This window comes from Leptodactylus fuscus, chromosome 4 (genome assembly GCF_031893055.1).
Source record: "Leptodactylus fuscus isolate aLepFus1 chromosome 4, aLepFus1.hap2, whole genome shotgun sequence".
Lineage (NCBI taxonomy): Eukaryota > Metazoa > Chordata > Amphibia > Anura > Leptodactylidae > Leptodactylus > Leptodactylus fuscus.
In genome coordinates, this window is record NC_134268.1 from 13644399 (window position 1) to 13670490 (window position 26092).

A 26092-nucleotide genomic window follows, 5' to 3' on the forward strand; every position below is an offset into this window, starting at 1 on the left:
GTGCTCTGTCTCACAGCTGTGTCTACACTTGTAGCCCCACACAAAAGACATCAGCCAAAAACGTCCCCAACCCCCTCTAGAGAGGGTGGTCACTCAACTCTCCCTCCAGGCCAGTCAAGGGAGCCTCATTGGTCCTGGAGGTCAGCTAATCATAATGGACACTCCCTTTACAGTTACAACTCAAATTACAATGGCAAAGTATAGGCAGGTGCAGTTCACAAAAACATCCACAAGATGGCGCATTAATAGACCCCCTGTGTGCTGGCTCTGGAAGAATAGAAATATATAGAAGGAATGAAGGGGGAGGAAAATATTTACCTTATATGAAAATGTCCATGCTATCTCGGTCTGCATTAGAGGGAATTGGACTAGCAGTACCGGGACATTACATACACCCCCACTAAGAAAAGAGCCGTCCTCGGCGACTAACTAGCGCGGAGGAACCTAGAGAGATGGGATGCGCACAGGTAGTAGGGCTGGATACCTGAGAAACAATAAACAGAATAATGGCAAACAACAATGTGACATGACTTATGTACAAGAACGATACTCCGTGATTATATGCAAAACCAAAACATAATAAACAGTAGAAACATAATGCCAATAGGTGGGTAGAGTCTCTTTCAGCAATAGGGCATTGTCCATGGAAAGGCTCAGGGTAGGCACTATGTGGCACAAATACAGTCCTCAGTAGTCCATAGGCTGTAGAGAAATATGTAATGCAAAACAAGAACATAACAAAATGCTTGGGATTACCCAGGTATGGAGGCTTAAACGGTTGCTAACTAACTAATTAATAAGAACATAGGTATATGAAAGAGGCAAAGTATATATATATATATATGAAAGGATATGGTTGCTCAGTCTCTATAGCGAGCTGGGGGAGTTCCCTTGGTACTTCGCTTTGAGTTACAATAGTAAGATTATGCTCATCTCTTTAGTCCGGGACTTCTCAACCTTGAACCTAGATTTTATGGATGTGTAGACTTTGCTAGTTGTTGAAGTCAAAGAAAAAATGATAAATTTATCTCAATTTCTTTTAATTTGCCCCTGAACAAAATAAGTAAAAACAAATATTGTTCATGGAAAGAATGTTCAACCAGAGAATGTTCTCCAAAACATAAGATGAGTTCTCTCAAATCTGTCGTCTTAGATGAACCTCGGACCCAACTGGTGGAACCTCATAGTCCTCAAAATATTTCTATTGTCTTGTATCAGAACACAGAGAAAAAGAAATCACAGGAAACAAACAAAAAAATGTAACCCTTCCCTTGTTCGTATCTCCACTCCATTTGGCCTTTGACATCTCCAATTGCAATAGTTGATATTTGCCCATGTTCCAACTGTATAACTATTAGAGATGAGCGAACAGTAAAATGTTCGAGATTCAATATTCCTTTCCAGTAGCCTCTCAATATTCGACTACATGAATTGAATATCGAACCCTATTATAGTCTATGGGGGGGAAAATGTTCTTTTCAGGGGTAGGCAACGTTCGATCAAATTATACTTACCAAGTCCACGAGTGAGGGTCGGGCTGGATCCTCCGTGCAGTCTTCTCCTTGTAGCGTCCCCGCGGTGTCTTCCGGCTCTTCATTCACTCTGCCAGGTATCGGGCCTGGGCAGAGCCGACTACAAGCGGACATGCGCAGTTGGCTCTGCCCAGGCCTGATGCCTGGCAGAGTGAAAGAAGAGCCGGAAGACGTCGCGGGGACGCTGCACGGAGAAGACTTCAAAAGGTAGGAGAAGAACCAGCGTTGATTGGCCGACTGTATAGCATTCAGCCAATCAATGCTGGTTCTGCATCAAACTTTTACATTCGAATAGCGAGTGGTACTCGATCGAGTATGAGTATTTTGAATACCGTAGTATTCCATCGAATACCTACTCGATCGAGTACTACTTGCTCATCTCTAATAACTATAGTTTTATTCTAAATCACCTTCTGTATGTGACGCATTGAGAGACTGTAAGAATAAGGTTCATTGTCTTATGTAGCAGGACACAGATCGGAAATAAGACTCGGGTCAAACATAACTATAAAGTATTAAATTAAAAAAAATGACCGAAACACAAAAGTTTTGTTTCCAAACGGAAACATAGAGAAGAAGGAATTTATTGGTTTTTAGAACACAAACCACTTGTAGCCGTTTATCATTGATAAGTTACTGGTCTGAAAATCTTTTCTACAGGAAAGAAAATATTAATAACCATAAATAATGAGGCATCGTTCCCAAGCAATGTAATCTTTGTAGGCACATTGGTGAATACTGAGCAGTTCTGCAGCCATCTGAGCAGTATGTAGAATGAGAAGACCTGAAACAGAAAACACAAAGAAGTAGATTAGCATATTAGAATATTACAAGACAAACCTGGAGAGTGCAAATATGTAGCAGAGATTCTATTCCTGTTCCGGATCCATACAACATACACAAAGTCAGAGTGAACTTGGACATCTCTGTGTAGAGTCTTCAAGGAACGCTACACATTGAAAGAGTCGGACATTTTATTTAGTTATTTATTTAATTGGTTACATAATATGCCGATACTCATATAGGTCATACACATTCAATTGGCAACAAAATCCTTAAAAAACTTCCCATACAAATAAGCTTGGTTTGGCTCAGCATGTTTTTCAATGGTAAAAGGCAAATAAACCACTGCCAGACTCCTCCGGTGGGGGGGGGGGGGTGACCTATTTTCTTCCTTAAAACAAAGGGTTGGGCATGTTGAATTTTGAACATGCCTGATCTTTTCTGTTCTCAACATATGTGGACTGATAGTCAGCCAAGCAGGTCATGGAAATAGATGGGTGACTTGTATTGTCCAAATTGGCAAGATCTACAAATGACCCAACTCCAAGTAACCCAACTCCAAATGACTCCAAGTAACTCTGTCTAATCTCTAGGGGAAGCAGGTGGACGATTTTCCTACAACACCATTACAGGACAGAAGAGGGATTAAACAGTGCCTAATATTGTACATTTCACCTTCCTGCTCTTCTTCTGAACTCCTATCCTGGGCAGTGACTGGCCAGAGCATTCTTTTGACTGAATGAATTGCAAGATATCAGACGGCTGAACTTTCAGGAAAAATTCTCTATGCTTCCTGTGCCAACTGGGAGGAGCTGAGGCAAGACCCCCAACCCATCAAGCACTGATGGTCTATTCTGGGGATGCTTTAAAGGGGATGTCCAGGATAAATGGAAAACCCTACCTAGTCTAAACAGCCCCCCTCCCCCTTCTACTTTCTAAATAAGTCAAAAATTTACAGTTACCTATATCCCTCGGACAGTCATGTGATCACCCCAGGGGCATTTTCTGCTTATCCAGTGATGATCCGTTTCTCCATTACCAGAAACAGATTGTCATTACTACTCCCTCACCCCATCATATGCACCTTCTAGACTTCTTCCTGTGGGAAGTGCCCTCCTTCTTTACTGATTCTGCAGGCACACGCTCTTCTCCCAATGCTGCCGATAGTCCTCCTCTACTGTGCAGCTCCCACGCATGTGCAATAGAGGTGGATCATCGCTGCAGAGAATGGAGCAGTGCTGGGAGAAGAGTTTGCACAGACAGAATCAGTAAGGAGGAGCTTGTCCTGCAGGAAGAAGCCTGGAAGGTAAGTAAATAATGGGGGTTGGGATGAGTAGGTAGGAAAGGGCTAGTAGTGGGTGGAATAGCTAGAGAGACAGGGAGGGGTGTATGGGAGACAGGAGAGGAGGATTAGTGTGGAAGTTATACAGCAGGTAGCTGAACTAAGTAAACAAATGCAGAAGATACCAGGAGCTCCCAGAGACAGCCAGAAATCACTCAAAGCACGGCTAAAGGTATATGGGTGCATTTATTAACCCATTAATAGCACTAACAGACATTTAAAAAATTGCTAAAAACCCTGTTTAAATTTATAGCTTATAAAAGTGCAATAACGGCATTGTAAGACTAGTAGCCACACATTGATTTTAATCTTCCTGGGGGGTTTCAGCACTGGAGAGATGACAGACCAGTGACCAGAGAGCTGGGAGATTCATAGACTTTCTGTCAGTCATTCCATTGTAGGATACCAAGGTCAACATCTCCACAATACGATACAGATAAGACCAATAGTTTGTATTCCACAGGATAAAAAAAAAAAAATATAGAGAAGATGAACCTTAGGCAATGGATTACTATCAATGTCAACAGATCATCGCAAAAACTCACTTCTCATCCTTAATATCCCCCAGATAAACATAGAGCTTTGCACCATTGAACTTTACTAGTCTACTGTAGAAATTTATATAAAAAAAAGTAGACTAGGAAAAATAGCGAGAATTTAGGTCTGGTTAAGGGTGGTCTCACACACATTGGGGCAGATTGACTAAGAGTCTATGACAAATTTTTAGCAGAAAAGTCACGAATCAGTCACTTGCAACTTTTTAAAGAGTCACAATTGGCACAAATACCCACACCACCTCTTTCTCTTATAGGGGATGGGTGCGGTCATGGGCAGGGACATTAGGTCTACCACTTTTTTGATCATAAATGACAGCAGATATCTGCACCAGCAAGGAGGATGCACCTAATTCAGGATTAGATCTCTGCCTGTTTATTACCCAAGTGTAACCCCTGTTGGCACAGGGGACACCAAGAGCAGTAGTGTACAATTAGGGTCGGGCGATTGGGATCGGAAATGATCAGATCCCGATAGGCGATCAAGCAAATTTCACAATTGGGATTGGCTGGAAAATGATCGGAAATCGGATTTTGAAATCGATCCTGAAATCTCAAGATCGGCTCAACCTCATGTATAATATCCCACTTTTTTTTGGTGGGGGGGGATACCACTGAATTGAAAAATGCTCTGTGGTAACCATCTTACCATGGAATATTATCCCTAAAATAAATCCTAAGAATTGATATTCTTATATCTTCTTTATAATTGGCATCTTAACTGATGACAAAATTCTGAATTTCTCTAGAGCACCAATGCATTGAACCTTTACCTAATGCTGTCCCCACATAAACTTCCTGGTTGACTATTATAAAAACAAAACATCTAATATACCCCAGTGGGAAACAAAAATTCACAATATACAAAAATCACCGAGAGATCCAGTGCCATGAAAGTGAGATTATACAGCACCTTGGATTTAATGACTGTATAGAGAACATAGGAAATAACAATAAAGGGCTGTGACCTCTGGACTGAAGGTGACCACGTCACTCAACTGACCATTCATTTGGTCGCCAAAGACATTTTTTTGGTGTTCCCCTGGTGACTCGCTCAATGGATCAACCCTATGAAATTGCTGTCCGCTTGCTACCTGAAAAGCGTAAACAAGTTGCTATTGATGATCTATCATTCTTTTTATGGGTTTCTATAGGGGACTATAAATCGTGATGTTAAAGTAATGAGTTGGTGACACCATAAACCATTAATAGCCGTCGTGATTTCCCAGTTGTTCCATGGAAACTATCACTAGGTTCCTACTCATGTGCCTGTTATTGTATGTTTGTTAGTACGTACTCTGAGACCTCAACTACACAACCAAGAGCAGTCTCCGGGTATTCCGATATCACTGCGATATTTCATAGGACCTGCGCGATAACTATCAGAAGAGAAGATCATAATGGAGCATTGGAAGACCCTTGGGCTGCATCGAAGCAGCCTTGGGATGAACACTTGGTTGTATTCATGAAACCTAAGCCCAAGCCGGCTATATGGCAACTATTTTATTAGACGGCCGTCACATAGACCCATTAAATTCCTTGTCTGAATTGGGCTATTCACATGACTGATTTTCTGACAGTTAATTTTTGCCCGTTTTCATGGATCCCTCAGTGCAAGGGCGCCCAACACTCATGTGAGCCCAGGCTAACCTAGTATCAGGCTGTGAATAGTCTGATGGTTGACTCTTACCCACTATAGTCCTTTATACCATCTGCACACACACATAGTAGACTAATGAATAAAATTGAATCCCTATGCATGACATAATGAACATATATGTGACATACAATACAACATTGATGTGTATTGTTTATTGGATGTACTCCAGTATTTATATACCAGGTGACTTATACAATAGCTGCAATTACAAAATTAAAGACTGTTTTTCATATATTATCCACATTGTGTTCCCTATGTCAGTGGTGGCTGGTGACCCTTGGTTCACATCGGCGTTTGGTAATCCGTTCGGGGAGGACCCACCCGAACAGACTACCGAACGCATTTGCAAACAGTGTGCAGTGAAGGCGCATGGACCCCATAGACTATAATAGGGTTCATGTGCTTGCCGCGAGATCTCCGCATGAGTCCTGCGGACAGAAAACTAGCTTGTGAACTACGTTCCTGTCCGCAAGTTCCCTGCGGAAACTGTGCAGAAAGCACACGGACCCCATTATAGTCTATGGAGTCAAGTGGGCTTTTACTGCACAGAGCTTGCAAATGCGTTTCGGTAGTCTGCTTGTGGGGGGGTCCCCATGTGAACTCCCCCCAACTGATGACCAACGCAGATGTGAACGAGGCCTTAGAGACAAGTTTCATTAGATCCACAATTGCAACAAATGAAGTCTCAAGACAGCCAGTGATTTATTGCTTCACATCTGGAAGATTATTATTCTGCCCATTTAGATTTGCTTAAGCCTTTGAGGGCAATTTTTATTTTTGTGTTTTTAGGAAAAGTGCCCCTGCAGCTTCTGATGCAAATTTTTGAGCCAAATCCAGAAGTGTATGCAGCAGGAAGGTAAGATAGAAGTGCTTTGTCTACATTTCCAATTGCTCTAGAATCCTCTTCTGGCTTTGGATCAAAAGAAGGAATGGAACATTGCCAAAAAAACTGGCCAAAAAAAAGAGCCGAGTGTGAAACTACTCAAACAGGTTTTCATAAGTCTTGGATTTCTCCAATCTCACAGCTAATATACAGATGTGTCCACTCCATCATTACCATTCCACAAATTTCATTGGCATCACCATGTTTGCCAATTGTAATTTCCACCACTCTACGCAATACAATGAGAGGGTTCCTTTACCTGAACATGTTTTAAAAATACCAGTTGTGAATCTTCAAAATCGTTGACAAGGTCACCAGAACCTGAGCTGAAACTTTAAGAAATGTATTTTATATAAAAGTCTTAAACTTATGTAGATCATTTGGATCCTGCATCAAGAGGTTGTGTGTCACCAGTGCCAGACTGGGGCTACAGATGTGGCGGCCATCAATATAACCAAGTGAGCGTGCCACGGCATTAATGTAGCACGCTTACTCCACTTTGTAGCATGCCAGTCATTTACTCAAAATGGTCATGCCACACAGATAACCTGCACATAGATAATGCTACATCTATACCATAAAGGGGGTTAACCAGACACGGTTTCAAACATACATACCCAGCTGTCTATATTTGGGTCAAACTTTAGGTTTCTGGGCTCATTCAGACCCCAGATCACATGATTGGAACCAGCAGCCGGCACCCTAGTTGATCTGCCTCCTTCTTCCTCCCCCATGTTTACAGGTAGATTTTTGTACTATGGAAGATTATATGATTGATTATGATAGTAATGCCAGCCGCCATACAACAGGCAAGACGTAGAGATGGTTAAACTCCACCAGAGATTCAGTGAATGTGTTTTGGACCGAGCTTGTTCATATTGAACTGGAAGTGTTATTATACTCTGAAGTCTGAAGAGTCTCTAGTGTGTAATAAGTGGAGGACCAGGGTTGGTGACCAGGGTTCTACTCACCTTGCCTCACCTTTCCTGGACATTGTCCTCTTCCACCTCTTGTATCCTCTGGCTGATGTTATGCACCACAGCATCATGATGTCTATGCACCCCGGTCTCACTGGTCTCAGCGATGACCCTGGGGCACATGACTTCAGCCAAAGACCAGAAGGGGACTATGGGGGACCTCTGAATGCTGCTGAAGAAAGGTGAGGGTTTTCACTTGTTATACTCTAAGGTCTGAGGAGACTCCAGAATGTAATAGCATCACTTTCAGTGTGTGCCAAAAGCTAAACTCGAGGGCTGAACCTCTCGAATATTGAAACAAATTGGCGAATCATCAAGGTTATCGACTGTTCGATCTTCTCCTATGCCCCATTAATCTGAATAGCATTTGCAGAAGTGTATGTCCACCCAAAATATAAACCACATTCAAATATATGCAACAAATCAGACAGATGTGAACATACCCATAAGACCCATTACTGCTCCAGGCTACAGCATGGTAGAAATCAGCAAAATTTATTTTGCCGAAATTTTGCAAAGGGAGCAAATTTCTCATTACAGAGCTTAATTTCACCCATATTAGACCTAGAAGACTGAACCATAGATCTCTATACAATCTACATTGGTGGGTTTCTCTCAATACGAAATGCGTCCAGCGTAAAAAGGAAACTCTGCTCTTTAACACTCTTACTAAGAAGAAGCGGTAGGATGGAGGATGTTATAGAGAAGTACTGAACAGTGCGAAAATGGGTCGGGGATATATGGTTTGCCAATTTGCTCATCTCTACCCAGTGAGGAATCCACTTCTTTTATGGCATATATGACCCTGCACCATATTATGGCTTATGGGGTCTTCAATGAAGGTTTCCCTCTACTTTAGTAATCCAGGAGCTAAGGTGTTAAACAATGAATTTAATACGTGACCATTAGCACTCGGCAGGACCTTGTGGCCGGCACATTCGAGCCATTCCCATACTGTGGGAATATTAGTCATCTGCAGTCTTGCCCTTTTATTAGGTGGGTGCACTTTCCCATTGAATGTAGAATTGTATAAGGAACCATAGGGAGCGTTCTAATAGTCTTATTATGTCGTCTGACTCATACATCAGGACGTATTGTGCAATGCATAACACAAAGACTTTAAATATTTTATCATTATACAGATGGAGCAGACGAGTCTTTTACTCAATGTATTGTGATACACAATGAGTGATCCGAGTCGTTCCATAGGACTCGGAGTACAATATCATCTGTACACAAAGACACATTCAGCGCCGGTACATCAGATTTTCATACAATGTTATGCTGGATTTTTTCTTAGCAATTAAAGCAGGCGGCAATATATTATAGCTCCATGCACTCGGATATATACTGTAAGACTAGGGATCATTGGCTACTTTGGCTGCAACCATCACCTAGCCAATGCCATGTCGCCCTCCGACTCCATCAACAATGTAAGTGAATGGCATTGCAATGTGACCCGAGGGTTCCAGGACTGACTTAGGATTAATCTGATTTTATTAAGTTTTTCAAAAACAACAGAAAAGACAAAAACAAAACAAAGGCGCAATGGCACACAGGCCTCGGCTGTGAACCAGAGGGCAGGGGGTGAGACCCCAGCCAGTAGAAGTCCCATGAGTACGGGGCCATGAAAACAACATTAGCAAGGATATAAGGGGGCAAATAGACAAGGGAAACTTTTATTCTCAAAAATAGCAAGCATTGCAGGGCAAAATAGTGATTGCTTGGATGACTGGTGTTGCTGCCCAAAGTTGCCCTGTAGCCCTAGCCGAAGAGATGTGTGACATGGCCATGCAATAAGACACTCATACAATCCATGGGCCCATTCACCACTAAGGTTAAGTTCTGCACCCAGGGTTTGACTGTAGTAGTCACACACTGTCCTTGCATATCACCTTTTAACTGATGCTTTCTTTGCTAAACTGACTTCCACTCTGAAATCTCTGCTGTATTCATCTCAAGGCAGAATGCAGGTTATATTACTCATTACACAAGTCTATAGAAATTTATGTAGATGGGAAGTGGAGAAGTGATCAGTAGAAAATGGAGAGGCACATTGAGCAAAATCAGATATATGGACTCCGCAGAGACTGCTCACACAGCAGGGAACACGGCTATTTTTATAACAGGGATTTAAGGTTCTTCACATTACAGGTTATTTGATGGTCCGTTTTAAGAGGCTATCAAAACTATGGCATGAGCTAAGTTTGACCGTTTTGATGGTCAAGGGGTCCCCAAATCAATGAGGTCCATAAAAAAAGGTGCAAAACAGCCTTCAAAAATGGACTCCTATATCAGTCACTAAATGGCCCTGGTAATGTGAATACAGTCCGAGTGCTTTATTCATAACAGTATATGGCAGTACCTCCATGTATATGTTTTGCATGTGTTTCAAAATGTGAGAGCGTTAGGGAGCAGACTCTCCTCTACTTCCTGTGTGCAGTGACCAGCTCAAGGAGAACTGCAAACTACAGATAAAGAGTGCAAAGAGGGAAAACTGCTAAAACTGCAAAATATAAGACATATAATACGGGGCTGTGAAATTGGACATTTTTGTGGTCAATGAAGATCCAAGAGAATCTGTTTTCATGGATCCCTCGTAGATTTGAGACTACTGAGGGATCCACCTGATGTTTGAAACATTCTATTTCATGGTTCATTCCAAAATAGTCATGTGAATAGACATTTTGTAAAGGGCTAAGGACTGTCATTTAAAAAAAGTCTACCATAGGGCCATGAATGTGGTACTTAAAACCAAGACACCTCAACATCTCACTAACATCAGTAAGCAGAAGTACTTCAAGAGGGGGCCTAGGGAAGAGGAGGCACAGGGAAAAGGGGGCCTGAGTGTAGAGGGGGCCTGAAGGAAGAGGGGGCCTGAGGGAAGAGGGGGCCTGGTGAAGAGGGGGCCTGGGGAAGGGGGGGCCTGGGGAAGGGGGGCCTGGGGGAAGAGGGGGGCTAGGGAAGAGGGGGGCTAAGGAAGAGGAGGACTAGCGAAGAGGGGGAGCTAGGGGAAGAGGGGGGCCTGGGTAAGAGGGAGGCTAGGGAAGAGGGAGGCTAGGGAAGAGGGAGGCTAGGGGAAGAGGGGGCCTAGGGAAGAGGGGGGCTAGGGAAGAGGGGGGCTAGGGAAGAGGGGGGCTAGGGAAGAGGGGGGCTAGGGAAGAGGGGGCTGGCAAAGTCAAACTTGATTCTCCTACATGTTTGGAAATGAACAGCTCACGTACAAAAAAATACCAATATGCCCAAATTAAAGAAATTCTAAAGAAATCCCAGGTTAGGAGATGAATGTAGAGGACATCTGGGAAGGTGCACATTATATATTCTGTTGGAACTTGTGCACTTAGTACAACATTTTAATTACAAATAACTGCAATCACAAAAAGTGAAAGGGGGATAAAGCTGAAAGGCCTTGGAAGTGCTCAGGTAATTTACTCTGCATTCTGATAATATATGCACACATTCAATGGAACTCAACGAAGATATATGACACAAGGTTACTTTCAAGCTACATCAAAAGCACGCAAGAACCTAACCCTTCCAAAGCAAGATGTGTCTTCATGAGGTCTCATTAAACCACATCATAGACGGGAAGATTAAATTAAGCCAGCAAAAATATATACATGTATATATTAGGAAGTGACATTGGAACTTTTCCTGTCAGATTTTTCCCTGGTTAAACTTTTGAATTATTTTACAAAAAATACATCACAGACAGAGGCGGCAGAAAGGTTGAACTTCTCCACTACAGAGATACAGAAAATACTGAAGAAAATATTTCTTACAAGACTATAGCTGGACTAGAATTGGGTCATCGCAACCCGGTATATCAACCCAGTCATGCAGAGAGATAAGTTAGAGCCAAATGAATCAAATCGGAGTCGGCACCTCCATTGATGAGATATTGCTGTTTTTGTTAATAGACGAATAAGCTCTTTAGGGCGGCAAGTGTCATTGCTTAATGGAGGCAAGGGGCCACATGATCGTCGCTCCAAAGAGTTCATTTGCATAGTGACAAAAACAGCAACACATTAGACAATGGAGGAGTCCATTCACAAAAATAAAACACATTTTATGTAGGTTGGGTTATGTTGGGTTGTGGTGACAGACTCTTTTTTTTTTTAATGGGGTTACCTAAAAATAAACCATTGGGGACTCTTTGAATAGACCAACAACTCAATAGAGGTTCTCAGGAGCCCTCTCAATCTGATGACTAAAGAGGTCACGGTACTCCAGCAAGCACCTTCATTCAGGCACAGCTCTGTACTTACAGTTTTGGTAGGTCAAACTGCTGCTAAGGTATGGGGCTGTCTAGTAAACAAAAAAAAAATCTCCATTGGTCAAAACTATGGGTTAGATTTATGAAGACTGTCTTCAAATCATCTTTGCCTCCTGATAAATTAGGTGCACCCTGTAACTGACCCTATACCGGCACTGAAGCTTACTCCGGCTCATTGGTCAGCTGATCGGCAGCACGATTAAACAAGGCAATTATCGGGAATGGGAAGACTTGTTCCTGATAACCGTCACCATTCTCTGCCCATGTAAAAAGATCTTGACATCCTATTTGTCCTTTAGATGGAGTTGGTGAAGACGGCCTACTCCTTACACTCTATTCGAAGTTCTATTGACAGTCTTTATAAGGTTAGGGGGATACCGGGCTGACGAGATGCAATAACCTCGAAACGTCCGTCCTTGGTTGAGAGACTATACCTGGTAATAATCCCAGCATCATTGCAAAACAAAGGCCTCTTGCAAGGTCGAGCATGATGTTAAAGGGAGCAGCCTTTATTGGGCTATATCACCGAGATTCTGTCTTCCTAATTACATCAGGGAAGACAGGCTTGCACATTCCAGTGAGCGCCCTCTATTGGTTTGCAACACTGAGACACCTGACTTCCTAATTACATCATGGAAGACAGATTAGCATATTCTTCCCACAGTCTTTATAAGGCATCATTCATCTGAAGAAAAAAAAAACTGTTGCGAAAAATAAGGATAACTGTCTATTTTTTTCTTTTGATGCCTCTTATACTCCTGGGGCATCCATTTTTACAGATTTCCCAATGACTTGACTCTATGAAGGATCCATGAAAAATAGTCAGAAATAGAACCTTACCAAAGAGGTTAGAAAAATTGTTCTCCAATACACCCAGTAGGAGTTAGAGAGAACGGCTTAGCGATTTCCATAATATCTACACTCACCGGCCACTTTATTAGGTACACCTGTCCAACTGCTCGTTAACACTTAATTTCTAATCAGCCAATCACATGGCGGCAACTCAGTGCATTTAGGCATGTAGACATGGTCAAGACAATCTCCTGCAGTTCAAACCGAGCATCAGTATGGGGAAGAAAGGTGATTTGAGTGCCTTTGAACGTGGCATGGTTGTTGGTGCCAGAAGGGCTGGTCTGAGTATTTCAGAAACTGCTGATCTACTGGGATTTTCACGCACAACCATCTCTAGGGTTTACAGAGAATGGTCCGAAAAAGAAAAAACATCCAGTGAGCGGCAGTTCTGTGGGCGGAAATGTGTTGTTGATGCCAGAGGTCAGAGGAGAATGGCCAGACTGGTTTGAGCTGATAGAAAGGCAACAGTGACTCAAATAGCCACCCGTTACAACCAAGGTAGCCAGAAGAGCATCTCTGAACGCCGCACAGTACGTCCAACTTTGAGGCTACAGATGGGCTACAGCAGCAGAAGACCACACCGGGTGCCACTCCTTTCAGCTAAGAACAGGAAACTGCGGCTACAATTTGCACAAGCTCATCGAAATTGGACAATTGAAGATTGGAAAAACGTTGCCTGGTCTGATGAGTCTCGATTTCTGCTGCGACATTCGGATGGTAGGGTCAGAATTTGGCATCAACAACATGAAAGCATGGATCCATCCTGCCTTGTATCAACGGTTCAGGCTGGTGGTGGTGGTGTCATGGTGTGGGGAATATTTTCTTGGCACTCTTTGGGCCCCTTGGTACCAATTGAGCATCGTTGCAATGCCAAAGCCTACCTGAGTATTGTTGCTGACCATGTCCATCCCTTTATGACCACAATGTACCCAACATCTGATGGCTACTTTCAGCAGGATAATGCAATGCCATGTCATAAAGCTGGAATCATCTCAGACTGGTTTCTTGAACATGACAATGAGTTCACTGTACTCCAATGGCCTCCACAGTCACCAGATCTCAATCCAATAGAGGAGCATCTTTGGGATGTGGTGGAACGGGAGATTCGCATCATGGATGTGCAGCCGACAAATCTGCGGCAACTGTGTGATGCCATCATGTCAATATGGACCAAAATCTCTGAGGAATGCTTCCAGCACCTTGTTGAATCTATGCCACGAAGAGGCAGTTCTGAAGGCAAAAGGGGGTCCAACCCATTACTAGCATGGTGTACCTAATAAAGTGGCCGATGAGTGTATATATTATAGTAGAGAATTCTCCCTGCCATATCCACCACCAGCCAATATCGAGAGGAGTTCAGGGTATCTGTCCTCCCATCGAACAGAGGTCCCAGATATTAGACCCCATTGTCCGCTATTTATGACACCCTAGAAGTGAGGTTGGTTGGAATTCTCCTTCAACCCTTTACACCAAGCCTCAAGGACTTTCTGAAATTCACAACCTTACTTTACTGATAACAGCCATACGGGGCTTTTTTTTTTTTTTTTACAATGAGTTTGGGGTTATGTATGGGTTACTGAATGGAAAAAAGACAATTCAATAATTTTTATTATATTGTTTTCCCTATTTTATGGCTTTCCCACTACAGTAAAAAAACAACCACAATTTTCATGTGGGTTATTACGATGACAGAAATACCAGATTAAAATTGGATTTATTATGTTTTACTACTTTTAATAAATTAAACACGATTTTACAAAAACATACATTTTGGATGGGGCACCATATTCTGAGGTCTATAACTTTTGCTTTTTTGATTTATTTGATTTATTTTTGAAATGGGAGTTTTTGAATATTTATTTATTTATTTTTTTATGTTTTTATTTTTTCACACTTTTATTACTTACCCTTTACCCCTGTCTCACAGGCCCGATGCCTTGGGGTAACTCTGGACTCTGACCTATCCTTCAAGCCACATATTCAAACCCTCAACACCTCCTGTCGCCTCCAGCTCAAGAACATCCATTGAATCCACTCCTTCCTCAACCCGGAAACTACGAAGATGCTCGTCCAGGCCCTCATAATCTCCCACTTAGACTACTGCAACACCCTTCTCCATGGACTCCCAGCAAACACCCTCGCCCCCCCTCCAGTTCACCTTAAACTGCGCTGCTCACTTAATCCACCTCTCGCCCGATCTTCATCAGCTGCTCCCCTCTGCCAGTCCCTCCACTGGTTACCTATAGCCCAGCGAATAGAGTTCAAGCTACTAACGCTAACATACAAAGCCATCCACAACCTGTCCCCTCCATATATCTCTGACCTCATCCACAACCTGTCCCCTCCATATATCTCTGACCTCATCCACAACCTGTCCCCTCCATATATCTCTGACCTAATCTCCCGCTACCTGCCCACACGTAACCTCAGATCCTCCAATGACCTCCTACTCCGCTCTTCTCTCATCCGCTCCTCACACAACCGTCTCCAAGATTTCTCCCGTGCATCCCCCATACTCTGGAACTCCTTACCAAGACACATAAGACTGACCCCCACAATCACAGGATTCAAGAAGGCCCTGAAGACTCCCCTATTCAGGAAGGCCTACTCCCCCCAATAACACTATCACCGCACCGCCATCTGTACAGTCTCCCCCTCTCCTTCTGTCTCTACCCCCTTCCCCATAGATTGTAAGCCCTCGTGGGCAGGGCCCTCTACCCCACTGTGCCAGTCCGTCATTGTTAGTATTATATCTACCTGTATATTCTGTGTATTGTATGTAACCCCCAAATGTAAAGCACCATGGGAGTAATATAATAATGTACAGCACCATGGAATTAATATAATAATGTACAGCCCCATGGAATGATATAATAATGTACAGAACACCATGGAATTAATCTAATAATGTACAGCACCATGGGATTAATCTAATAATGTACAGCACCATGGGATTAATATAATAATGTACAGCACCATGGGATTAATCTAATAATGTACAGCACCATGGAATTAATATAATAATGTACAGCACCATGGAACTAATATAATAATGTACAGCACCATGGGATTAATATAATAATGTACAGAGCACCATGGAATTAATATAATAATGTACAGAGCACCATGGAATTAATATAATAATGTAAAGCACCATGGGATTAATATAATAATGTACATCACCATGAGATTACTATAATAATGTACAGCACCATGGAAATAATGGTGCTATATAATAATAATATTAATAATAATAATAATAATAATAATAATAATAATAATAATAATAATAATAATAATAATAATAATTACTGTCTGACAAGGGAACTTAAACACAATATCACTTTACCCCCTGTACAGTATACTGCATGACTTCTGTATTTCAGCATATGGTACTTTACTATATGTGTACAGTATGTGGGTCAGGTCTATTATATACTGTATATATCTTTATATGGCAACCTCTCTGCACATCACAATCTCTCCATCAAGGACCAAGATGACAAAATGGGCCCCCTGTCTACCCACCCCGATGCCATGATCAGTAGCGATTATGGTATCTAATGGACTAACCCATTTTCAGACTCCTGCAGCTACTCCCATGTCCCAGATGCATTACATAGTTGATGAGGTTGGATAAAGACATTAGTCCATCAAGTCCAACCTATAACCCTACAATGCCTACAGTGTTCATCCAGGGGAAGGCAAAAAAAACCCATGAGGCTCATGCCAATTGCCCCATTTCAGGGGAAAAAATTCCTTCCCGACTCCAAATCTGACAGTCAGTATAAAAACCCTGGCTCAACGTGTCCTTAAAATCCAGAGTCCATAAGCTGTAATATTATACAATAAGAATGCAGTCTAGAAAGCGCAACTTCTATGTCTGCCTACAATAATGTGCCTTACTATTATGGTGCTGAATGCAAACTAGATGGTCAGCGCAATGTACAGAGGCATAACTTGAGGGGATGCAGTTGCACTGGGGCCCGGGAGCCTTAGGGGGCCCATAAACAATGGCATAAGTATTGAGATTACAGCTTCCATCTTGCCCTAAGACAAGGCGATCCCATAGACTATACTAACCACAATAAGGTGGATTGAACGCCTTAGCTCCCGTAACCATCACTATCAAGAATTTGCTATAGGCATGGGGTAGGGCCCCGGACAAAAGATTGCACCAGGGCCCACAAGACTTTAGTTACGCCACTGGTAACAATAGTATGGGAAGTGGTTAAAGAGCCCAGTATACATTAATCTGACTCCGTAGCTCTTTTCTATGTAGGGATGGAAGTGTCTCCGACTTTCCCTTCTGTATTTGGCACAACTTTCCTGGATATTAAGATTTTCTATTTATTTTCTGAAGTTCTGAAATTCAAGCAAACCTCAGGACTTTTTGGCTTTTAACTTAGAAAGGTCTATGTAAGTAGCGAGCCGGAGCATCTAATAGATGGCGCCAAGAACTTTGCTAATATTACTACTGCTGCCTTAATGGAAAATGTGATAGAAATGTCATAGGCGTAATACAAAATAATGCAGCAGCCAGATGGCCTCCTGGGAAATTTTGAGATATATTCTCAAAATTGAATTCATAAAAAGCCTTCTCTTCCTTTGTCCCAAGTGATGCATGATGTAGACATGAAATGGAACTTTAATCTGTGAGATGTACACAAACCATAAATATATTTACTGCGTTTTGCATTAAGATGATAGCGTGACAATACGCTTTATGAGATATGGACAAAACTAAAACCAGTCGGAAAGATGAAGAGTCACGTCTATGGAGCAGGGAGAGAAGCACCTGGAATCCCTTTGGCTCTATGCGATGGAAAAATATACAGCTATTTTAAAAAAAAGGTATATATTTTATAAAACAGATTCCCCAAAATGTTATTAATAAAAAAAAACTACAGGAAAAAAATAAAGACCCCATAAGAAGCTTCATAAACGCAAATATTAAATTTATATAGTAGCATTACCGGAGACTTAGTCCGGGGACCCTTCACCCCCTGCACGACCCACCTGCAGCGTGGCCCTGGCTTCCCACCTTTGTCTTGTGGCCACAGCGGGCCCTTCCCACACCATTGCGCCCATGGCCCCCCGGGCCCCCCCACCTTGCGCCCCGCTCCCCCCCCTTCTTCCCTAACTGCTCCTCCATTCCCCAGGCATCAAAACTATTAAGTAACACACCAAAAAAGCGTGACAACTGAAAATCTGTCTTATAGTCTCGGTTCCTTTTGCTTTGATTCCTGCTTTGCACACTCTTGCCATTCTCTTGAGGAGCTTCATGAGGTAGTCACCGGAAATGGTTTTCACTTCACAGGTGTGCCCTGTCAGGTTTAATAAGTGGGATTTGTTGCCTTATAACTGGGGTTGGGCCCATCAGTTGTGTTGTGCAGAAGTCAGGTGGATACACAGCTGATAGTCCTGCTGAATAGACTCTTAGAATTTGTATTATGGCAAGAAAAAAAAACAGCTAAGTAAAGAAAAACCAGTGGCCATCATTACTTTAAGAAATGAAAGTCAGTCAGTCCAAAAAATTGGGAAAACTTTGAAAGTGTCCCAAAGTGCAGTTGCAAAAACCATCAAGCGCTACAAAGAAAGTAGCTCACATGAGGAAGGAAGACCAAGAGCCACCTCTGCTGCGGAGGATAAGTTCATCCGAGTCACCAGCCTCAGAAATCGCAGGTTAACAGCAGCTCAGATTAGAGAGCAGGTCAATGCCACACAGAGTTCTAGCAGCAGACACATCTCTACAACAACTGGTAAGAGGAGACTTTGTGCAGCAGCCGGCCTTCATGGTAAAATAGCTGCTAGAAAACCACTGCTAAGGACAGGCAACAAGCAGAAGACACTTGGCTAAAGAACACAAGGAATGGACAGATGAACTCTACATGCCTGGTTCCCACTGTGAAGCATGGAGGAGGAGGTGTGATGGTGTGTGTGTGTGTGGGGGGGGGGGGGGGGGCAAGCTGGTGACACTGTTGGGGATTTATTTAAAATTGAAGGCATACTGAACCAGCAAAAGCAAAGGTGGCTACTTTGAAGAACCTAGAATATAAGACATATCTTCACTTGCTTCACACTTTTTTGTTAAGTATATAATTCCACACGTGTCACTTCATAGTTTTGATGCCTTCAGTGTGAATCTACAATTGTCAGTCAAGAAAATACAGAAAACTTTGAATGAGAAGGTGTGGCCAAACTTTTGGTCTGTACTGTATATAAATAGAAAACTGATTTTATTTGTTTCCAATATTATTAGAGATGAGCGAGTACCACTCGCTGTTCGAAAGTTAAGATTCGATGCAGAACCAGCGTTGATTGGCAGAATGCTATACAGTCGGCCAATCAACGCTGGTTCTTCTCCTACCTTTAGAAGTCTTCTCCCTGCGCAGCATCCCCGCGTCCTCTTCTGGCTCTGAATTCACTCTGCCAGGCATCGGGCCTGGGCAGAGCCGACTGCGCATGTCCGCTTGTAGTGCAGGCATGCGTAGTCGGCTCTGCCCAGGCCGATGCCTAGCAGAGTGAATGAAGAGCCGGAAGAGGACGCGGGGACGCTGCGCAGGGAGAAGAATCCAGCCTGACCCTCACTCATGGACTTGGTAAGTAGAATTTGATCGAATGTTGCGTACCCCTGAAACGAGCATTTCCCCCCATAGACTATAATGGGGTTCGAAACCCATTCGAACAGTCGAATAGTGAGTGGCTGTTCAAATCTGATTTCGAACCCCGAACATTTTAGTGTTCGCTCATCTCTAAATATCATATAATTTTTATCTCTACCTGAAAGTCCTACATTTAAAATCAGGTCACCGTATTAAATCTCTATAGTTAGAGTATGATTTTAGAAGATTATGGAGAAATTGGCCTTACTTACACTTCACACATTTACGGCATTCTATAGGTTGCTCTTTGATGCTGAAACTTGTGGCCTCCCCATGCCTAGATCCAAAGATCTCCCCAAAGTCTTAGGAAATTAGGTTATTAATGTCTATGAGCCAGCTAAGAGAATTAAGAGGACAAAACAACTGGACACCAAAAATTCCATTGGTCAGGAGAAAAAAAAAAAAAATTGAGATATCAAACAACTGCCATCTTGACCAGACCAGGCTGTCCTAGAAAGTTCAGTCCAATAAAACTACGAACCAGATGAAGACAAGATGAAGCACAGCTATACATCTGCCTAAAGATGATTTTCCTCAAAACCTTAGTGACGGTATAAAGAAGCTGCTAATGGGAGGGAAAGCACTCTGAAGGATTGGGCTATATTAACACATTGTCGCCATACCATGACTGTATAATCACAATAGTAATGCTCCATGTAAATACATCCTTATCTTTAAGAGGCAAAATATGGGATTCTATGTGGAAATTGATCCCACCTAATGCCAACCAAAATATAATAGAAAACTTCTATCTACAGGAAATTTCACTCAGCAAGGAATATTCCAGCAGTCTACGAGAAAAATGTTACTTAAAAAATAAAAATAAAGCCTTAGACCTTAGACCTTGTACTTGAATAACTTATCTACACAACATCTATGCTGATGTTCTGGAGTGGCCAAATTATAGCCCAGATGTCAACCCATTTCAGAAATTATGACTGGAGATGAAAACAGCTTTCACTCATGACCAATCTTCAATCTGACAGGTCTTAAACACTTTTACTAGTGGAATGGAAAAAAAAAATTGAGGTTTGACTTGTTACTTTAGCAACAGACTTCCTACACTAGACAGCATCGTGAGGAGATTTGGCAGAAAATGGCTGATCGTTCCCAGCGCATGAGTGGGTTTTGGGGCGACTTAATGTTTTTCCTATTTTTGGAAAAACATTAAGTGAAGGACAGACTATTAAAGAAAACAGTCTACACAGTGTTAAAATTCCATAATGGACCCTATAAAGAAAATTGGGGCCACCCTCCCCAAGAAATAGGGGCCACCATCCAGCAGAATGAAATGGGGGCTACCCTCCAGCTAAACTGATATCATTACACACACAGGACAGATTGTTAATGAGATCAGGATATTTGTAAATCGTATCAGAACAGATCCTTAGAAGCAAGGGATTGATACTTAAGTCACCTCCAGTGAGCATTGTCTCCTGGTGGATTCTCAGCATTGTGTAAGAACTTGGACCCACTGAGGGAGTCACTAATACATTGCTAGGCCACTTACACCTTGATATTGTTCAGTACTCATGATTAAGATATACCTTCCTGTTTTTATTGCACATCTATTTCCAAATTGAGATTCAACTCTTGGGAACTAAAATGGACACTTTGTTACACCTTGGGGTCTCTTCAGATTCCAAAGTAAAATAGGTGAAGGATGACATCAGCAGGAGAGAGGCACTCTCCTGCTGATATCATCAAATCCAGCTCAGCACTGAGGCCCGTGATTGGGCCTCTGCAGTGACCTGGACATGTCAAGCATCATGAAGTCACGATGCTCAGCACGCCCACATGACCATCCACTGGAGTCCCAATCACAGGGCTCAGCCGTGACCCCTCAGGCCGATAGTCCCACACAAGAGCACCAGAAGAAAACTGGATCCAATGAAAAAGCCCAAAAGAGATAATGGAAAGAGTACGATTTTTTTTATTTGTGCACCTCCAATGGGCCTCCACCTATTCTAAGTATAATAAATGTCAATTTCACATTGACATAACACCTTGCCTGTATACGCCTTAGAGAGATAGAAATTAGACAGATTTCTAGGAGCCCTAAGAGTGTTCTACATTGTGATTTAAGCCAATTTATGATGTGGTTCATACCGAACTTGTTCGATCCTAAACAAATCAAAGACCTGAACCGGAACACAAAACAAATCGTGAGGTTCACCTATCACAGAACAGGACACAGATTTCTTTCGTTTTCACTAATATTACCTTCATATTGGGGTCCAAATGAATGGAACTTGGCCAACTAAACGTAACACAGAAATACAATTGTGCACCGTGCTCAAGTTATATTATCTATCAGCAATTCGAAAGAGACTTACCTAAAATTCAAAAGGCCCATTAACCTTCAGTCCTGTTCTTCTATATTTTACCTGCTTCCTGGGAAAAAAATAAATTGATTAAAATGTATTAAAAAAAAAAATTAAAAAACAAAAAGTTAACCAATAACATTTTACCCAAATTACAGAAAAAATATAATTAGTCAATTTAGAAGTTAAACTTTAACTCTGTTGATTACTAAAGTTTATGGACAAAATAAATTTTCAAACAGCTAGTTATGAAATTTTACAGATGGTTTTAAGGAGAGCACTGAAGCTTATTTTTTTTAAGTAATTAGAAAAAAAAAATTAAAAAAAGTTTAAAATGGTCATTTAGGGGCCTTAAAGTCACAAAAAAATGAAACTTTCTAGTTTGTAGAGTACCTGCTTTTTTATCGTTTATATTAAAGAGAAATTAACGAATATTAAAATCTTATTGGATTGATTTACCTTTGCAAATGAAGATCGTTTTAAGGGTTACACATCCTCTGCCACGGATGAAAGCGACCTCAATTAGTCATGTCAGAAAGTCTTTAAAAGCTTTGTGCTAATTGCTCCCATCACGGTACGAAGTTCTCATTATGGAATCAAAATTCTTAAAAATTCCAAAGTTGCACTAGTGAACAAAATGCTCAACAAAATGAAAAACTCACATTTCAAAATCTAATTTAAAACCATTTTAAAAATACATTATTTGGTTGTCGCAAGGTTTTAAGATGGTCCTTAAGCAGATCAATACCATTTATACAGCCTTTAATCCTAAAGCGACGACGTGAATGTAGATTTTTAAATTTTAGACCAAATTTTAAAGACAAAGTCGAACAATGTTTAGCGTGAACCTTTTAGAAATGTCAACTGTTAAGAATGTTCCCTGTTTACCAACTATTTATTTGGTTTTTACAAAAAAAATTACCTTTTCACACACAACTTTTTTTTTCTTTCAAAAAGTTTATTAGTATTAAGCAACAGTAAAACTTTGCTCAACACTACAGTACATTTCAAGACTCGTTACAAAAAGATACCACATTATTTCCATTGGTGATTTTTTTGTCTTTTTTCATTTATGCAGATTTACAAGAGAAAAAAAAAAAAGTAGCAAATAGTTAAAATAAAGCTGAGAGAACTTAAGTTGGTCAAAAACCTTTAAAATAAAAGGTTACGATTATGTTAACGAATGGATTAACATGTTTAGTCGATCTAACCGGTTTAACACTAGTTAAAAGTTAAATTCATCCTTTTGACCACCTAATTTTCAAAAACAGACTACCGTAGAGAGAACAAGGTCAGTTTACAATTGTTTGGTTCATTTGGTCTTTCAATGGTAAAATAAATCAAAAAAATTTAAAAACAAAACAAAAAAAAAAAAAGAAACTGTTTAGTTTCAGTCCATCCATTCATTCACGTTTAGAACGGTTTTAATAAAAAGGTAATGAGCGTTCATAGAAAAAAATTACTTTGAACAGTAAACAGGGCTGGAGAAGAGGGCATAATTCACGTCAGACTGTACAATCAGTATCTTGCATATGGTTGATCTCTGTAGGCTCCTTTTGTGGCTCTTGAGGAAACAGACTTGTGTCTAGAGTTTGCCCAATCATCTTGTCCTAAAGAAAAAAAAAATTAATTGGATTTAAGAATTTTTTTTAGAATTATCACAATTTTTCTCAGTATTTTTTTTTCAAAAACATTTTCAAAAAATTCAATAATTATATATGGTAAATGTAAAGCAATATTGAAAGGTGGTCAAGGCAGTATTTTCTTTCTAAACACAGTGCTGTATAGAAAACCTTTAAAGGTAGCCATTTTTGGAAGGGCAAATATAGTCAGCCCATTGATGTGTTCTTCCTTATCTTCTTTCTTGGCTTTCGATAGCCTGAGATAAGTGGCACAAGATGACTAGCTTTAAAAGAAAACGGTTGCGTTTTGGTGCTGTACTTCACGAGTACTTCAAAAGCTTTTCTAAAGCGGGTCATCTCGAAACCACTCAACCCGAAGATTACTTCCACCAACATTAAAGGTAGGTAAGGACCCATCGGCATATAGATAATGCAGGGCTTCACGCTATGCATTTGTAATACAGTGGTGTGTCAGAGTTTATATACTCTCTGCTTTTTTTTTTTTTATAACAAAACCTTTAAAAAATGGATTTTTTTTTATTGCAGGAATCTATTCTAAGAGATTTGACGTTAACACTTCACCGACCACTTTACAATATGCAAATATATATATATATATATATATATATATATTTTTTTTTTAACAATTGTGTCCTCTACCCTCCAGTACTTTTTGTTAAACGGTTTCAAACTTTTCTATATAGTGACTCTCTAATGCAGTAAGCGATAGAGTATAATAAGGAACGCTTAATGCAGCTTTTAACTTGAGCAAAACAGCTGGAATTCCCACAAAGCTTTTTGTTAAACACAAGGTCATCATAAAAATCACTTTCACCAAGTTACTAATGTGACTCTGGCATAGCACCTCTGTCATAGTCCATTAACTAAAATGTCTGAATTTGCTTGAAATTATATGTCTTTTAAAAAAAAAAAATGCTATTTTTGCAAGACCAAAAGTATTTTTTTTCTTCTCGGTTAGTTCTGTTCTTGGCATTGTGCATTGATGTTTCCTAAATTTGAAACTGCATACAAAGCAGAGTTATGCCCTATTACTCACTGCACCCTGCTAGGGAAATTGTATATCGAAAAGGACAATGCAAAAAAATAGAAAAATCAAATACATAGACAATAGAAAAAAAAAATACAAAGAAAAAAATAATTTACCCATCACCTGTCTGATCCCTATGCATTAGAAGGATTTTAAAGGTTTGACATCCAAGTTACAAAAGTTTTGAAGTAGAAATGTATTAAAAGAATCTAAAATTATTAAAATAAATTTGACAGCCAGAATCCTCCCAAACTGGTAATGGTGCCATGTATGGGGAGCAGAAACATATCTGAGGCCACCACAAAATAATCAAGCAATGCAGAGAGTCATCTCTAAGGATATTCAAATAAGCCAGATGTCTTTACAGGACTCTTGCTGCTACTACTACTCTTGCAGACTTTAGCGGACTCTTGCTACTTTTTACCTATTGTTTCCTTCCTCCCTACAGTGCTAGCTTATTGGGTAGCTCCAGTCACCTTCTGCCTACCTATAGTGGAATTTGTATTGGCTATTTTATACTCCACACATTCGTTTTTCTAATGCACTTTCTACTCTTTCACTTGACTTCATCTGACTCTTCCCAGTTCCCCTGATGAGCCCCTACATTACAGGCAGAACATGTCATGTTAGACATTGGACTCTATACAGGAACCATTTAGAAAGGGTGTGCTAGAGCTAGCTTATTATAGGGTAAGGTTGCATTTGGGTTGGCAGCTCTTTAGGGCACTAGGGGATTTTAGGGTCCCTTTTAGGGAATATCAAAGTGCTGATCTCTTCCCTAACTTTCTAAAGGCCCGTGATTTTTTTTTTTGATTTTTTTTATTCTGATTGGATCTCTTCTTGTGACCAATGCACAACTGGCAGGAACTTGCATCTCTAAGCAACCTCTATGGCATTGGTGAGAATCCAAAAGCAGTCAACATATATGGTAAGAAATCCTAAATTGGTTTGCATAATTACTTGTACCACTGTATGTCAGTTGAGTCCTGGTGACCTATTGAATGATTCATTGGTATTTGTCTGAGCCAGTGCCTAGAGTAGAGTATGCCTCTTATTTACGTGGATTATTGTCAACTTTTTGGAATTATCATCATTAGGCTTTGGTGTGTTTCCCTGATATAATTAAAGCTAAAGGGGAGACAATCGGACAGCAATTCCAGAAAGCATTTGAAACTGTATGCAGGCAAACCTGACACTAATGTATAGCCCTTTAACATAACCTGGTTAACAGTGAAACTGCTCCTTATCGGTAGTGTTCAAATTGGTCAGTCTCCTTATAGTAGAATATATAATTTTATTTCAAAAGTCATGAAATAAAAATTCAAACGAGTATTAAAGTATGTCACTTCTCAAAAATTTGCAGCTGTTTGGCTTTGTGACTTTTTTGCAAAAGCCAAAAATGAAGCAATCTATAAGGTCACCACTAACATTCGGAGCACCAATGTGTATTGTGAGTCTACTCACCATATGAGTCATAGGAATCTTCTCCAAGTCCGTGTCCATAATCATAATAATCTCCCGTGCTAAAAGAAAAAGAAAACCAGAATCTAGAACTCCATATAGTCACTCAGGCA

General features: G+C 40.9%; 1 protein-coding gene across 3 annotated transcripts in view; it reads right to left on the minus strand.

The window, feature by feature from the left end:
- Positions 1–2110: 2110 nt before the first annotated feature.
- KHDRBS3 (KH RNA binding domain containing, signal transduction associated 3) overlaps positions 2111–26092 on the minus strand; it is a 103490-nt gene continuing 79508 nt past the window's right edge. The window contains exons 9-12 of one of the 3 annotated variants that reach the window (XR_012715434.1): positions 25983–26041; positions 23312–23458; positions 21861–21918; positions 2111–2316 (exon numbers count right to left, since the gene is read on the minus strand). Coding sequence is in view for 1 of the 3 variants with exons in the window: in XM_075270084.1 (XP_075126185.1) it covers positions 23367–23458; positions 25983–26041 (151 nt within the window). In the remaining 2 variants the exon portion in view is untranslated. Of the gene's footprint in view, positions 2317–21860; positions 21919–22845; positions 23459–25982; positions 26042–26092 lie in introns of those variants that run through there. The other 2 variants (XR_012715435.1, XM_075270084.1) reach the window with 2 other exon arrangements.